Source organism: Notothenia rossii (assembly GCF_949606895.1).
Source record: "Notothenia rossii genome assembly, chromosome: 6".
Classification (NCBI taxonomy): Eukaryota; Metazoa; Chordata; class Actinopteri; order Perciformes; family Nototheniidae; genus Notothenia; species Notothenia rossii.
The window spans coordinates 78,338,275-78,354,438 of record NC_136909.1 but is presented as its reverse complement, the minus strand read 5'-3'; the positions used below and the strand labels follow the sequence as shown (position 1 = coordinate 78,354,438).

The window sequence follows — 16,164 nt, the reverse complement described above, 5'->3', positions numbered from 1 at the left end:
GCAGGAGTGATAAAAAGAGATGAAGGGTGGTGTGAGAGGGGATGAAGAGGTGAAGAAGAGGATGTTTAAAAGGCACAGAGGGAGTAGGAAGGTAGCTGTAATTATCTTCTATGTCTGCCACTGATGAAACACTGCCTATTGTGTTGCCATTGTTTGTTTCACTGCTGCTGTTCATCTGGCGTTTGTTTATCTGGGTTATTTACAAGGTCGGCTCAGTCTGCTGAACTCATTGTTAAGTCACAGTGAATGTGTCCCGCACTTCAGTACTAGAGATACAAGTGGCCACACACACACACACACACACACACACACACACACACACACACACACACACACACACACACACACACACACACACACACACACACACACACACACACACACACACACACACACACACACACACACACACACACACACACACACACACACACACACACACACACACACACACACACAATCAGTGTCTCTCAGAACAAAAACACACACAAATACAAGGCTGCTAAATTTAAATTTCTATTGTGCTACAACTGAAGTTCCCAAAAATAATACCGCTCGAGTTCATTGTTTTCTGGAAAAGCAGAGGAGGCGCAGAAACGTTTATCCTGCTGTGATTGCTCTGGGGAGCTATTCAAAATGTTAGTTTTTTTAAAGGTGACATTTAACTAGTTTCTAATGTCACACTAGATACAAGCGTCTTTCTGTTTCTGTGTGTCCGCTACTTCTCTGCCTCTTGAAAATTGACAGACATAATACTCGTGCCATATTGTGAGACTTGTCTTCCTCCTGAGCCTGCTTCTGAACTCAAACTTGGATTGTAAGCAGATTGAAATGAGAAGCTGCGGGAGCTGGTGCCCAGAGCGGTTGGTTAGGACGTGTTGCCAAAGCCATCCTACAGACTGAGGAAGTCAGGAAACGAGTTCATCTCAAACAGTGACATTGGTTAAAGCAGCCTACGGAGCTACAGCCGACAATGTCCGAGAAATAAATATATCAACTGCTTGAAGATGCCGCATGAATACTGTAGACTGAAAAATAAATGTCCTCAAACAGCCATGTCAAAAGGGTGAAGACCAAAAGCTGTTATACTCTTAATCTGAGCTCTAAGCAAAGACAGATTTCTCCTAAATCCATGTTTCACTCACTTCCAGACCTCCGAGAACCAGGGTGCACAGTGAGCCACTGATAAGGCAACAGAAAGCTATAAAAAGATTATAGCTGCTGTCCTTTGACATCAACAATATTCTAGGTTGATCTCTTCAGCTTAGCACTCAAAAAGTACTATCTGAGGGCAAAAGCTACTCCAGTGCTCGGTTAAAGCGGCACTTTAAATGTCAAAGGAGCAGAAAATCAACAGGAAAGGGCATTTCAGAGTTAAGAGAGAAAAAACTATAAATACGACAGTGGATTATGAATGTCTGCTTGTGTGTGTTGGAGGAGAAGAACTGAAAAGTGAAATAAGGAAACAATGAATGTGCAAGAGTTGGAAAATAATACAATAGTTGCCTAAAAATGGCAAGGGTTAGAAAGAGAATAGCTAAAGAAACAGACTCCTTAAAAGAAAACTTTGAAAGATTGTATGAAAAACAGGAGAGGTGGAAGTGAAGTTTTGTTTGAGGAAGACTGTGAACCCAGGCTTGCTGAAGGTGCTAAAAATGTCAGTGCTATACCAAAAACCTTTGATACCATCCAATAGTAAAAAATAACAGGAAAAGAAACAATCCCTTTTGCTACAATATGTGTTTACTCTCTGTTCTCTCTTGTTGCAACCTTGTCGAAAAATCACAACAAAGAACTTGCTGCTAACCTTTACGAGGGATTGTATTCTCTGAAAAATAAAATGCCACTAACATAACTGTGTGTGTGCCCACAGCGCGGCAACACGTATTCTCCACTCTGGTGAGGAAAAGTAATGTCGATTAAAAAGGGAGAGAAAAGAGAGGATGGCGGAAAAGAAAACAAACATATCAGAAAAACCAGAGTAGAAAGAATAGAGGGAAAATAATGCACTCCACCTGGCTGTGTTTTAGCGTGCTATTATACACCAGGCACTACAGGTCACAGGTAGATGTTCCCATCATCGAGATGCATCCCATAGAGCACAGCTAGTCTTTCTTTGATGGTTACCATAGCAACTGTTAAACCATAATATGCTCTTGTGGTAAGCAGGGACATACAGTATTTTGGTCAGTGAGCTTGTTTTTATTTATTTACTCTGTACATAATAAAATATACATAATACACTCTAGGTCTCATTTCTACAATTAAACAGATAAGACTGAAAATCTGGTGTAATGTTTTGTAATACATTATTTACTCAAAGTAATGTCCTTAAAATTCTTATTTCTGCCTTTTCTATTGTGTGTGTGTGTGTGTGTGTGTGTGTGTGTGTGTGTGTGTGTGTGTGTGTGTGTGTGTGTGTGTGTGTGTGTGTGTGTGTGTGTGTGTGTGTGTGTGTGTGTGTGTGTGTGTGAGATGAGAGCAGGTCAATTAGGGGAGTGTTTACTCGGCACCCTGCCTGTGGCACTCCTGCTATTGAATCAATAGTTGGCTGCCACACAGCATGCTATAGTGGCATGATACTGAACACATTGCACACACATCTAATCCGCCCATCTTCCACCTAGCTATCTCTCTGTCTAAATTCCTACTTCCTTTAATCTTTCTTTTTTCTTTCCATCCTTTAACTCTACATCCTCTCTTCCTCAGTAATTGAAGTTAAACACCAGCTTCACAACACCCTGTTTAGAGTGAGATCTGGGTGAAACGAGTGTGTGATAGGGTCACAAAAAGCACATTGACATCTTAATAAACTGTATTCCATAGAGGGGATATGGTGTACTCATTTTTAGACATGGCTGGCCTGAGACAAGCAGTAGATAAACTGGTTGAGTGACTCAAGCGGAGTGACACATGTACTAAGTCACCAGAGTATCCCAAAGTGCTGATATGAAATGGTATAAAGATCTTTGTTGAAACACACGCATTTCATTGTTGACCAGTTTCAGATATCAGCAATATTACACAGTTGTGAGCACTTCAGGAGTGCTGTCATGCGTTCAGTGGATGTTTGGACTCACAGCTTGGCTCGGTGGTCTCCAGTAGGTCTGCGTGGCTTTGTCATAGTGATGCTGCGTCCGCCTGTCCATCTGTCTCTCTCCCTGTCGTAGTGAAGAGGGCGCCCTCTGGTGGTGACACTGACATCTGACCGACCGCCCCTGTGCAGGCTGAGGGAGTAAGAATAATTGAATGAATGAAAGAAAGCTTATTAACCAATATCCGGAAGCTGGATTTATTGACTTATTTTAACCTGGGCCAGATGTTCTACTTACTACATTAATGCTGGCACTAAGCAAGTCACTATGCAGGGCAAATCATGTGCAATCAGTGCAATTAGCACCACCTCAATTAAACTTTTAAACAATAAGTTCAATGGAAATTGACTTGGATGCTTGAATATCATTTAAAAAGAAAGAAAGAGATCATTAATTTCTTGGATTTAGTATTTGGCATTCGGCATCAACAGTTAATGTATAACCTTTTCCGGAATGATACTGTGGTGAGCAGTGGTGTAGTGGGGATTTTTTTACTGGGTGGACGCTATTTTAATTAGGTCATCCCAAACAAGGCCGCAAGTGCACAAAACGGGCAGACAGGTCAACAGAAAGTCCTACTTTAGTTAGCTGGTGGTGTCACCCTGGGGTCACAAGCGTGATGACGAATCATAATTCCCCGCGTCCAACGACCACTACACCACTGGTGGCGAGGGAAACCACCCACTTAGTTGTGAAATATCAGATACAATAACATGAACAAACAGACGACAAATAAATAAAGAATGTGCAATATTTTCTTCAAACAAATTTTTTTTTTCTACAAATAAAACAGATGACATTTAAAAAATTAGAGCATCTTCCCTTCTTCACATCGAATGTGGAAAAAGTCAGTGAGTTAGAAGGTTATCAAACATTATGTATTATTACTGACATATGAAAAATAAGCACTGGTTGAAAGTGGGTACCCTTACATGGTAATTTAAAGATCCTTCAGTAAATGAAACTCACCCTAACATTTACTTTAAGCACATGACAGAAAATAACCTCCTTTTTAATCTGTTAAACCGCTTTGACTATCTTATCTCAATATAGGCTCTTTATCAGCCTTATGAATTATAAGCACCATCCAATATGAAAACAAATACCAGAGCAATGATGTGCTTTACCTATTTCTGTAAGAAGTAAGCACTAAATCTCATATTATAACTTATGCGTTAATGAATAGCAGAGAAATATGTACTTGGCTGCAAGGACGACATCAGAATCTGACAGAAATGGCTAGATTTCACCAGCCTTTTTGAAATCTGCAATGCAGCTCAAAGAAAAAAAAAGTGTGCATAATCATGAGCGGGCTGCCTCAACAGCGGTGGAAGCAGCTTCCAAAACTGCATTCCATCAAGTCAGACTGAGAAACCAGTTTTCTGTCTGTGATGGTTCCACTGTTCTTTATCACATTATTTCATTTTCACTCCTCCCAGCTCCACACACACACACACACACACACACACACACACACACACACACACACACACACACACACACACACACACACACACACACACACACACACACACACACACACACACACACACACACACACACACACACACACACACACACACACACACACACACACACACACACACACACACACACACACACACACACACAGTGCAACAGACTTTCTTCTGGCTGCCACACACACACACAGCTTCTCTATTGTTTTATAATCAGTCCATTATGTTCAATTCAGTCAACTTTTCTCTCAGTTTTCTCTGTAACACTTCGACTCCCTCACTCTTAAGTAACCGCTATACTGTCTTAAAACCAATTTCAAAGGAGAAAAAGCAGATCCAGTAACCGTTGACTTTCTAATTCTAGATATCATGTCGACCAAATGTAGGGTTGGTCAGCACATTAAACATTTTAAACCCATTTAGTTGGCTTCATTGTTGTTCAATGTTGTCCTGAAGGGACAACAGAGGCTGTGTGAACACAAACCAGCTTCAGAATTCTTCTAACATAACCTTGGTTGCCCACATAGTGTTTCCAAACAGAGGCAGCAGAGTACACACCTCAGTTTCCCTCTTATCTTCTTACAACATCTTCCCTCTCACAGCCTCCACACTCATTAATGTCAGACACAGATCTGAAAATGTCCTTTTCATTTTGCTTGTTGTGAGGTGAGGGTGCAACAATGTTGTGCTCAGATGAAGAACCTGCAGTGGGAGGGTGATCATTCTAATTGGAGGCACAGTATGCGGCAGGGAGGCTGGAGAACAGACCCTGCTTTGACATTATGGTATTTCTCTATACGACAGGGATTTGAATAATGTCAGCCAGGCATACGGTTGTATGGCTAACAAGCGATTCTGGTCAAGACACTAATGAATGTTGGAGTGGAGATGGAGCCAGCTTAAAGCGAACAGAATGGAGGTTATTGAAACACAGTCTAGAGCGCATGAGTAGACACACTGGAGTGCATAAGGGAGCAGAGAAATGAACTCCAACCTGCAGTAAAGGGTACAACAGTATGTCTTCAGAGACCACTAGAGAGCTGAATGGTGGATCCGTTCATCTATCACAAGCCTTTTAAACTGTGTGTTTTCCTCAATCCCTCAAAGTGCCACAAAGCACAAGGTGATGATGTCTGTACAAACGCTATTTCTTCTCCTTTTTATATCTTTATCAAATCTGGTATTGATGTAAAACAAAAGATTGAAGGCTGAGCCCAGACATTTCAAGACTGAAGAGAAATGGTGTCAGGGTGATGGAATACCAGACTAGAAGCTACATGCTTGCAGGGCATGATGGCTACATGAAAGCAATCAGCAGACATGAGCAGGATCACAGCCCTGTGTGAACGTGCTCCAGGAACACACGCCTCTATGTACTGTACCACTACACGGAAGATGAACCTAAATTGATTTTCGGTGTATGAGGCTTGATCATTTACTTGTCAGTGATGAGCGTCACCTTAGTTCATATGTCATGTAGAGTTTCTTTCAAAGAGTATACTTTGAACATGTATAATAGGGTTGCAAAATTCTGGGATTTTACAAAGATGGAAACTTTTCATGGGAATAAACGGGAATGTATGGGAATAAACTTGGAATTTTCTAAATTGAAGGTTGACTCTTCATAGGGAACTTAAATATAGTTGGGGAAAGTATATTTTAGCATAATCATGACTAAAACAAACAGATGCCATTCAAGTACACTTGAATATCCATGCCATAGCACACTGCCACTGCATGGCTGTTGAGACCACACCCCCTACAGGCACTGTGCATTCCTCCATCACATGCACGGATGATTTCGAGAAGACTGGATCACACTTTTGAGCCCAAAGCACAAGACAAATGAAGCCACATCTTTTCATTTAAAATGGGACTTTCTGGGGATTTTTGGATGGGGGGCGCATTTTTGTTCATTTTTTAATGAGTAGGGTTGAGTAATATTTAACTCAACATTCCTGTTTTCGTTCTTCAATGAAACAAATAATTGTTCAATAAAATAATTAAAACTTGTTCTGTTCTACTTAAAAAAATTAAATAAAAATTAAAAATCTGTTGAAATGTCATGTTTTTTGTTTAATTTTGCATCGAATATTTCCAATATTCCCGAGCTTAACTTCCCATGGAAACTTTCTGGAAATTTACCGGAAATGTTCCGCCCCTTTGCAACCCTCATAACAGCTGCATCTTCACATAAAGAGGGTGCTGATACAGTATGTTCCCTTCTCTAGAGCTCCATAATAATAATCATATATGTATATATTTGCACCCTTATGCATCCAATATTCTCATTTATTTTTTATTTGGCAAGCCGATGGTCTAAGGAGTGAGGGTTGCATTTGCAGAATCTCTCTGCAATAATCTTGTCTGTTTCTAATCTCGCTAATGACCTGTTTTTAAAAACTGTAGTACTTTCAAACATAAACACAACAGAAACCCATCAGCAGAAATAACTCACAAACTGTAACAAGATAAAAGACTGTCAACTGTCTATACTATCAGTGATAATTCCAGACAAAATAGTATCTGCACGCCTTACAGATAGCTCCCAGCAAATGTAATTTATCAGAGCAACATTCTGATCCAACAGAGATCTTTGTCAGGCATTGTCAAACCTATTTGCTTTTTGCTCGGAGCTATGAGTGCAGTCTGCAGATCTTATCAGACTTTCGCCTCCAGTTGGTTTGATGATTCAGCACTTGTAGAAGTGTTTTGGATTTTCGTGCCCTACGCTGTGTTTAATGTCTGTGATAGTCCAAAATAAAAGACAGGAAGACAATGTATTACTCAAATTAATGTAATCATTTCTCCATCTGACATAGAATACATTTCCCTTTTCAGGCTTTTCACTTGTATCAGTTCTGAACACAACAACTCACCATTGGTTCCCGCTGATGTTGTAACTGTTGGCTCTGCAATGTGAGTTGAGCGATGGTCTTGTCTCGGCTCCTCAGCTCTTCTCGGAGCACCTGCACTTCCTTGATCAGCTCCTCCAACTGGAAAAACACATACAGTATACTGTGAAGAAAACTGGAGACAAATAAAGAATATCCAAACAACCACTGCTATACAACTAAAGTAAAGAGTGTTACCTGTGATGCAGTTGTATTGTCTTCAATCTCTTCAGGAACATCTGCTGGAGAGTCAGTATCCTCAAGCTGGAAACAGACACACACACACAACAGCACACACACACACACACACACACACACACACACACACACACACACACACACACACACACACACACACACACACACACACACACACACACACACACACACACACACACACACACACACACACACACACACACACACACACACACACACACACACACACACACACACACACACACACACACACACACACACACACACACACACACACACACACACACACACACACACAGTGAGCTGGATCAATGACGATTTCCTCGGGCATGCCTCAAGAGCAATATTTCTGCCACAGTGAAATAATTTTACTATTTAGAATATATACTTTGCTGACCATGAACTGTAAGCCTCCAATGTTAGATACCTCAGGCAGAGCGGAGTGTTTTTTAACTTTAACTATATTTATTTCATAGAGAACAAAAATGTCTGTCGAAGCTGCTGAAATTAGGGCAGCAATCAAAAGAATATTCAGTGCAAACTGTAATTACATTTGCTGATTATTTAACCAATCATGGTTTAGATAAAGAACTTGGTGATTACAATTGTCATGAATAATTACACATCTCAATCAAAGGTTATCAAATCTCAATATGATGGCTTTTGGAAAATGATCAAAATTGGGATTAATATTCAATAAACTACTTAAAATACAATATGACAACACTACGTTTCACCTGCTTCTTGTTCAGGTCATGTGGTTTTTATCAGATGAAACCAACATGTCTGGATGTCAGACACAATACACCAATGATCAATTAGGATTCAGAAAGGCTAGTGGCTCATTTGACATGCGCTGCCTTGAGCTCACAACATACTAAAACACAATAAAGAACACTGGTACTACTTGAGGCTATACAGCAAACACCTTTGACTAATTGCAGTGAGCACGATGAACACATCTGAAGGAGATTTGATTTAAATGCAAAAGCAGAATCACTTGTTATGCTGTATAGGGGAAATTGAGTTGTAAGCATTCAGGATCATTTAATCTTACAGAGTGCGCAGTGTGAATAGCTTATGCATTTCAGCTATTTCAAAGATGGGTGTCTGTGTTTCGCAGCAGCGTGGGACTTCAGCTCATATGCAAGAGCTCATTTCTATAGGTGACATCTTTTTTTCCTCTCCTTTCCCTTCTTGTCACCCACTCTTCTTCCCATGAAATAGATGTGTCTGACTGACGAACTGAAAATATATATCATAATTATAATATGTATTGTCTATCTGATCATTTTCACAAAGCGCACACAAACATGCATCACAAATCACACAGACTGCATTTAAAGAGAAGGAGTCTCAGAGCATCTAATAACTAAAATTGCTGTTGCTGAAAAATTGATGATTTATTAATAAAAGGGACAAATACACAAAGAAAAGCCTCTGAGTTTGACACCGGGTGTTTGACAGTACTTTGGGGTTTGTGGGCGAGGGGCAATGATAGGATGTGGGGGGGGGGGGGGGGGGGTGATGCATTTTGTTCCTGTGTGATGACAGGAATAATACAACTGATGTAATTAAACATTTAATAACTTCTAAGTACTTGGAGTGGAAGCGCATTATAGATCAAGAATAGCTTACTTGAGTTTTGTTAGAAAACACTTCTCATTTCTCCCCTGCAGAACACTCAACAGCATAGACCCTCCAGAAAAACGCGATCCTGCGATCACAGAATTTACCGCATAATCAGCAAAATGGCACAGATTTTCAAAAGGCCGCATAATCCCCGCAGTTTTCCACACAAAGTTGAGAAAAAAAAAAGTTAACTCGTCTTGACGTGAAGTAGTGATGATGATGACGTGACGTCATCAGCTCGCGCATCACAGAAGGTAAACAACACCGTAGAGTGAACGTGTGGAACTCACACGACGAACATTTCTGCTAGAGACCGGGCAAAGCAGTACCCCGATGTCTTTCCTGAAAGTGGGGGGAAACTATTCTGCACCCCGTGCAACTGTGTGTTGGAGCATACGTCTTAGAGAAAGTCGACGGTGACGACCCACTTTGATTCATTCAAACATTCGAAAATGCTTTCTTCTGCTGCGGACAAGAAAGCCAAACAACTCACATTCACCGAGGCATCAACCTCCAAAACCCTTTCGAGGGCTACAAGAAACGAAGTGAGTAGCCTCCAAGAATGAAGCTGGTCAGATAACGAACGAGTAAATGAAGACAGAATGAGGCGGAGAAGTGTGTGTGTGTGTGTGTGTGTGTGTGTGTGTGTGTGTGTGTGTGTGTGTGTGTGTGTGTGTGTGTGTGTGTGCGTGTGCGTGTGCGTGTGCGTGCGTGTGCGTGTGCGTGTGCGCGTGCGTGCGTGCGTGTGAGAGAGAGAGAGAGAGAGAGAGAGAGTGTGATTAAAATAGCCCAATTGCTTTTACAATAAATAAACATTGAATGTGTTTAATTGAATAGGAAAGGGGTTTAACGTTAGTGGCAGGTTGTGTGTGAGAGAGAATAAATAAGACAGCCCAATATTTAAAAAAATAATCTATTCTTTTTCGCAACTTCCCGCAATTTCACCAGATAAAATCACATAAAAACCCAGCATTTTTAATCGCATAATCAAGGATTTTAGCCCGCGTTTTTCTGGAGGGTCTAACAGCAGTGCAAAAAAAAGTAAAGCTGAATTTAATAAATAAAAGCATCTGAAATTGTACCCAAAACTCGGAAATGTGCCTAATATGAGACCAAAATAAAAAATGGGAGTGGCAATAATATCTGCATGTTACGTGACATATTCAACAGCAAATGCAACAGAACTCAAACAATGGTAAACATATAACGAAGAGTCACAGAGTTTTCTGTGAACACTTATGTGTGTTAGTGCATGTACCTACCAAACAAATGTCTTTATGTGTTGGCATCTTGTAGATCTCTCTACATGCATTCACGTGTGTAACGCAGCGTCCACACGGCAGCGTGCGTTGAAGGTTGCCGGCTGGCGTATCGGAAGCTCGACCAACAACCAATCACATGAATCTCCCGCGCCGGAAACACAAGCACGCGGTTTGATTGGCTAGAGCTTGTACTGGCATATGATTTGATTGGCTGACGCTTCCGTCGAAGCTTGAAAAGTTGAACTTTTCTCAACTTTTGAAGCGAGCAACGGAGGCAAAGCAAAGCGACAGAACCACAATGCAGTTTGGCGAAGCGTGACGTCACCCCATTCAAAGTGAATGGGAAGCAGCGTTGAAGCTTCATAGCACGCCGCCGTGTGGACGGGCCGTAAGAGTGTGCAAGTTTTGCTACATGCACCCGTACACCTCTGTGTTTCTAAATGGCTCTCACCTGTAGCATTGTTTTGAGCCTGAGCAGCTGGTTCTTCAGCGAGCTGCAGTCCTGAGTCACGTGTTCGAGTGTGAGTTCATCCAGCATCGCCATGTAGCCATGCTGCCTGCCTTCAGAGGGGACAGAGCGTGAAGAGATCCTTGAAGCCTTGAGACCGTCATAGTGTTGAACAACATGGGCCCTGCGAAAAAGAGATAAAACCCAGAGGAGAGAGTCAGAGCCAGGCAGAGGGAATACAGAATGATGTTGGCTTTGTGTCTTTGCTTTCTGCATTCTACTTTTGAATTCTCTTCTGGCAACATCCTTCCAGACCTAACCAACCTGCCATCATTGTAGAAGTTATCTGGTCCACTCCAGCGATGGTGTCTACGCCGCTGCCCTTGCCGACCGGCCCTCTCTGAGCACTCAAAGTGGGACATCCTGTCAGCGTCTATGCAGAAGAATTTGGAGCAAGATAAGACAGAGTAAAGAAACCTGAGAATATCTAAAACAGAGAAGAAGCAAGTGAAGGAGAAAGGAGCATAAACACTTTTTCATCTGAGCTGAAATGTATGAAGCCAGTGTTTGAGATATGGTGAAAAAGTATAGATCCAAAAAATAAAACTTCAAGAAAATCACTTCTGTTGCTGCTGTTATTTGTTGAAGTGGATGTTTGTTGTGGAAGATAAGCTGCATTTCTGCAAAGGTTATAATTTATGTTTTTCTCTTTTTCCCAGCCAGTGTTTGTCTTTTACTAGCACTCTAAAGCAAACACAAAAAGCAAGACTGAGAGTCAATGTTTCCTATCTTTTGGTAATGAATACTTCGATGTATATTTCAGATACCCTATCATGGGTATTTGCATATAAATCATGATCGGATCTCCCCTCCTTATTCTCTATTCATCTCAACTGTCTCCAACATCAGATGCAAAAAATGCGCTCACACACACAGTGACAGGCCATTACATTTTCAAGGAGGTAAAAGGACACAGTATTTGGCAACACTCAATAGCACACAGCTGTGAAATGAACCATGACCGCCACAAAATTGACAACTAACAGAGCGAGACCCTCAGGAAATCAAAAGGACCGTTGAATATCTATGTTCCAGATAGAAAGGGGAGAAAGAGAGATAGACAAAAGAGAGATAAAGAATTACTGGGCAGATTGAAAGACACCAATCCAAGGAATTCAGCAGTGGCATTTGATTTACTTTACCCTGAGTGTCAACACATAGCACAAGAGCAAACTTCAGCCTGAATCTGAAGTATTACATTCCAGGAAACTTCAGCGCTTCCAGTAACTTCTTTTCAGCTCAGAAAAAGTCATTCAAAAGGAATATATTCCAACTTGGGGGTGAGAAATCCACAAAGGCAGTGAAACTCAGACGGGGAGTGGAGAGAAATGTCTTCTTGTCCAGTCAGCTGGTGAGCAGTTAAAGGGCCAGTGAGAGAAAGTCTACCCAGATCCCACTCTGTCTGCTTCTGTCTTTGTTGACAGGGTTGTTTTTCTGGGAACTCCCTAGGAACTGCAGCTGGGGAGAAATGACTGTGGTGGTGGTGGTGGTGGGGGAGCAGCTGAGGTAATTGTTTTGTGTCCACGAAAGAAATTCACTAGCTGTAGCAGGAAAGAGAGAGAAGCTGGGGCCTCTCTCTTCTGTCACGGGACCCGGTAACTGGATGAAATTAATACATGAGACCCCTTCTACCCATCCCTTTTTGTCTTCTTCTCCACTTCCTGGTCTGTGGCAGAGTCAGGGTGTCTTTGGGAGGGAGGGAACATCATTTCCTATCCCGTGTCTCAAGGCCTGCCCTGTGGGCTGGGTCTAACTGGACTCTTCAGCTTCTCTTGCTTTCACTCTGACGCTTTAGCACTAGCCATGACACACTGCGCTATAAATATGGTCGCTTCCGAAAAAGGAGTAGGAAGGGACAACACGCCGATTCACATTCCTCTGGAGTGAACATTCTCCTCTCCCTCTCCCTCCCTCTCTCTGTCGGTTTGCTTCTCTCAAAATCAAATCATTGTTTACAGACTGAAGATGACATCAGGGGTGTAAAGATGCCTCAGTGATGTATTTGCAGTTGACTGTTTATTAGGCACACCTAGCTAAAACTAATGCAGTCTAATAAAACAGGCCTGCAATAAATGTGTACCATCTGCAAGGTTGTAATGTTCCCTTTTTGTCAAAGCTGTTTTAGAGAGGTGTTCATCTAATGTTATGATCATTTTGGAGGATGTAGTTTATATCAATGACATTACTTAATATCATAAAAGCTGATAAATAACTTCATAAAAGTTAGAATTTACTGCAGAACATTTGCGGTGGGCAGCATTGCTAGGGGTGCCTGACACCTAACTATTGTACATTAGCATGGGTGCGTTTGCCCATCCATATATTTCAATGTGCCTTATTCATTTGCCATGAATGGTAATGTGACGGGGCTAGATTCAGGAGTGAAGGGGGAAAATTCCCTTCCTAGAATTCCTCATGTTTGATTATAGGTGAGGTCAAAATGTACTTTTCATGTAAGTGACCCACACTACCCACTGAATCCATAATAACATTGTCAACACTATTATTATGTGGTGATATGATGACCTGATCACCTTTAACACCCACAAAGAAGTTATCTTACTGTTTCCCAATGAGGTTGGCCATTGATTAAATCCACAAAGTGAAAATGAGTCACAGAGAAAGCACTGAAGACAGAAATAGATATCATATCAAGATGGTAGCGGGGGGTGTTAAGCTATTAAACTAATCATGCTAACACCAGACTGCTGTTTTCAAGGCGATCAAATGTAGCCTCTGATCTTCTGAGCCCATGTATGCAATGTGGATGTGCCGTAACCATACGCAACTGTGTGTGCATCTGTTCCTGTAAACAAAGGCAGCATGATACTGCTCCAAGTCAGCTGCCTACCTGTCATTCAGAGCTAGTTGTGAACAATGTTGGAGTTGTAATTAAATAACTCTTCAGCAAACAAATATTAGCAGTAACAGCACATGATAGACAATAAGGTGTCATTTATAAGATGCTAATGGTTGTTGCAGAGACAATTCTTCACCCAAGGCAAAATGGGATTTATTGAATTCTAGACATTTTATGCCATAAAAGGATAATGCTGGAAATAGAATGCTCAGGCCTCGGTTAATGCATTAATTTACAATTATGATCAGAGCACTAACGCTGGAGGAGTCCGAAGAATAATGGATGACTTCCAGCCAATGATACTAAAGCATTTCTCATGGCCAAAGAATAACCTCGCAAATTTAAATCCTGTATAAGATAAATACAATTTGTGTGTGTGGGTTTTTGTGTGCTGACCGTGCAAGCCTTCCTCTGGGAGGTCCACATCCAGCATGAGGTCATCCTCATCCAGCTCTCCTGATGCCGGAGGGTCAAGGTTGTTAAGCATATCCTGAGAAATCACAGGCAAAAATCATTTCGTTGTAAGGCATTAGATAACATTATGGGTACATTTTAGGCACACTATGAGTGCATTATATCATTTTTCCTCTGTGTTTTTGAAAAATGTGTTTATGTTCGGGAAGCCTAACTGATAAATATATCTAGACAACAGGGGCCAGATACAATGAAGTCAAAAACACACAATGCACTAAAGGACAAATATACAGACGCAGTTTGTATTTTTGGGTCACACAGCATTTTGAAACATTTAAATCATTCCTAATCCTTCAATTAGCAAGACATGAATGTTTGCATGAATCAGGATCCTTTTGTCCTTGGTCTGGCATTAGCAATTCTTTCAAAGCAGCTTTTAGTTGCTACAAACCCATATTTTATTATGAGATATAAAAACCATAACTTTTTAGCACACAACAGGATTAATTGATGCTGTGACATAAAGTCCTTCTTTAATGGGGAATGCAGGTTGTTTTGTAGATACAGAGAAACTGGACTCAAGGGCAGGAACACATCTATGTGTAATGTATTAACCTGTTAAACCCTGAGCCTGTTTTTCAGGTTTCAGGCTCGAAAATGACATTCCCAGAACAAATGACCATATCTTCCCTTCTAAAAGGGTTAAATTAATAATCTTTTTTCTCAAAGTAATGATAAATCTGTCAGTTGGATGTAGAAAAGTCAGATTCAATATAGATGTTTTTTATTTTAAAGAAAATTCAGATTGAACATGGTAAAAAACTGTAAATTATAGTGTGCGTCCAAAACATATTTTGTACTTATAGTGAAAACTAACCTTGGATGATGGGTTAGTAGACTAAAAGCTTTAGGAATCCAAAGTACAACATATAATAAGTACCCTGTATCAAGATTGATGCAAAACAAGTGATATTTGACGATTTTAGACAGATTTAGCAAAAAAAATACTCTTCTGGGGCCATTTGGGTGGATTTGTCATATCTCTGGCTCCCCCTGCAGGATTTTGACATGTGACATCTCTTTCTAACCGTCAGATCCAATGGAATCGAGGGGAACTCCCACATAGTCCTTATTTGGTCATGTGTGTGTATTATACTGCCGCATAGCCAAGACCGGAAGCAGCAGCAACTCTGGTGGCTACCATTAGCAGCTAACTTTTGCTCTGCGATTTTTACATAAAAATGGAATTATGGATTATAAATAATTCCAATTATTGCCCAGAAACTTTATCAACCTATGGATTAACCGATTCAGCCGCGTTTTTTCTCGTTTTAATGCCATTGAACACGTCTTTTGATCAGATTAACAGCTACGGTGAGGCGATCTCCCTAGAAGCTACGTAAAGGTATGTGTTGTGATGTCTGTCTTTGCTTCCCCTGTGATGATCACTCAGTGATGATACTATATACCTAAATAATCTGTGGAACCTCAGTTTTAATCAGATATCTTGTATGTGCAGCTACGATAAGTAATAAGGGTACTTTTATCTTGAGTTCTGTGCCAATGTCCGTTAGCATTTTTAGCTAAGGGGTCATTTAGATGCTTCTTATGAGACTTGTGTTTTGTTTTGGTAAAAATGATTTATATCTTCAGTTAGCTGAGATTATTTCCGTTAATCTGGTATAACACTTTAATAGGTTCTTAAATATTAAGATCCCCTGAGACACAGTGTCCTGAAAAAAAAAAACAGGGTCCCTGCCGGCAGGGACCTTGGGGCTTAACAGGTTAATTCCATTAATACT

The 16,164-nt window shown here is 40.9% G+C and overlaps 1 protein-coding gene across 4 annotated transcripts in view; it reads right to left on the bottom strand.

The window, feature by feature from the left end:
* ccser2a (coiled-coil serine-rich protein 2a) overlaps window positions 1-16,164 on the bottom strand; it is a 65,306-nt gene that overhangs the window by 13,267 nt on the left and 35,875 nt on the right. For all 4 annotated transcript variants that reach the window (XM_079688775.1, XM_079688777.1, XM_079688776.1 and 1 more), the window contains exons 4-9: window positions 14,345-14,438; window positions 11,353-11,461; window positions 11,032-11,212; window positions 7,666-7,731; window positions 7,453-7,569; window positions 3,081-3,227 (exon numbers count right to left, since the gene is read on the bottom strand). In XM_079688775.1, coding sequence (XP_079544901.1) covers window positions 3,081-3,227; window positions 7,453-7,569; window positions 7,666-7,731; window positions 11,032-11,212; window positions 11,353-11,461; window positions 14,345-14,438 — 714 coding nt within the window. The remainder of the gene's footprint in view (window positions 1-3,080; window positions 3,228-7,452; window positions 7,570-7,665; window positions 7,732-11,031; window positions 11,213-11,352; window positions 11,462-14,344; window positions 14,439-16,164) is intronic.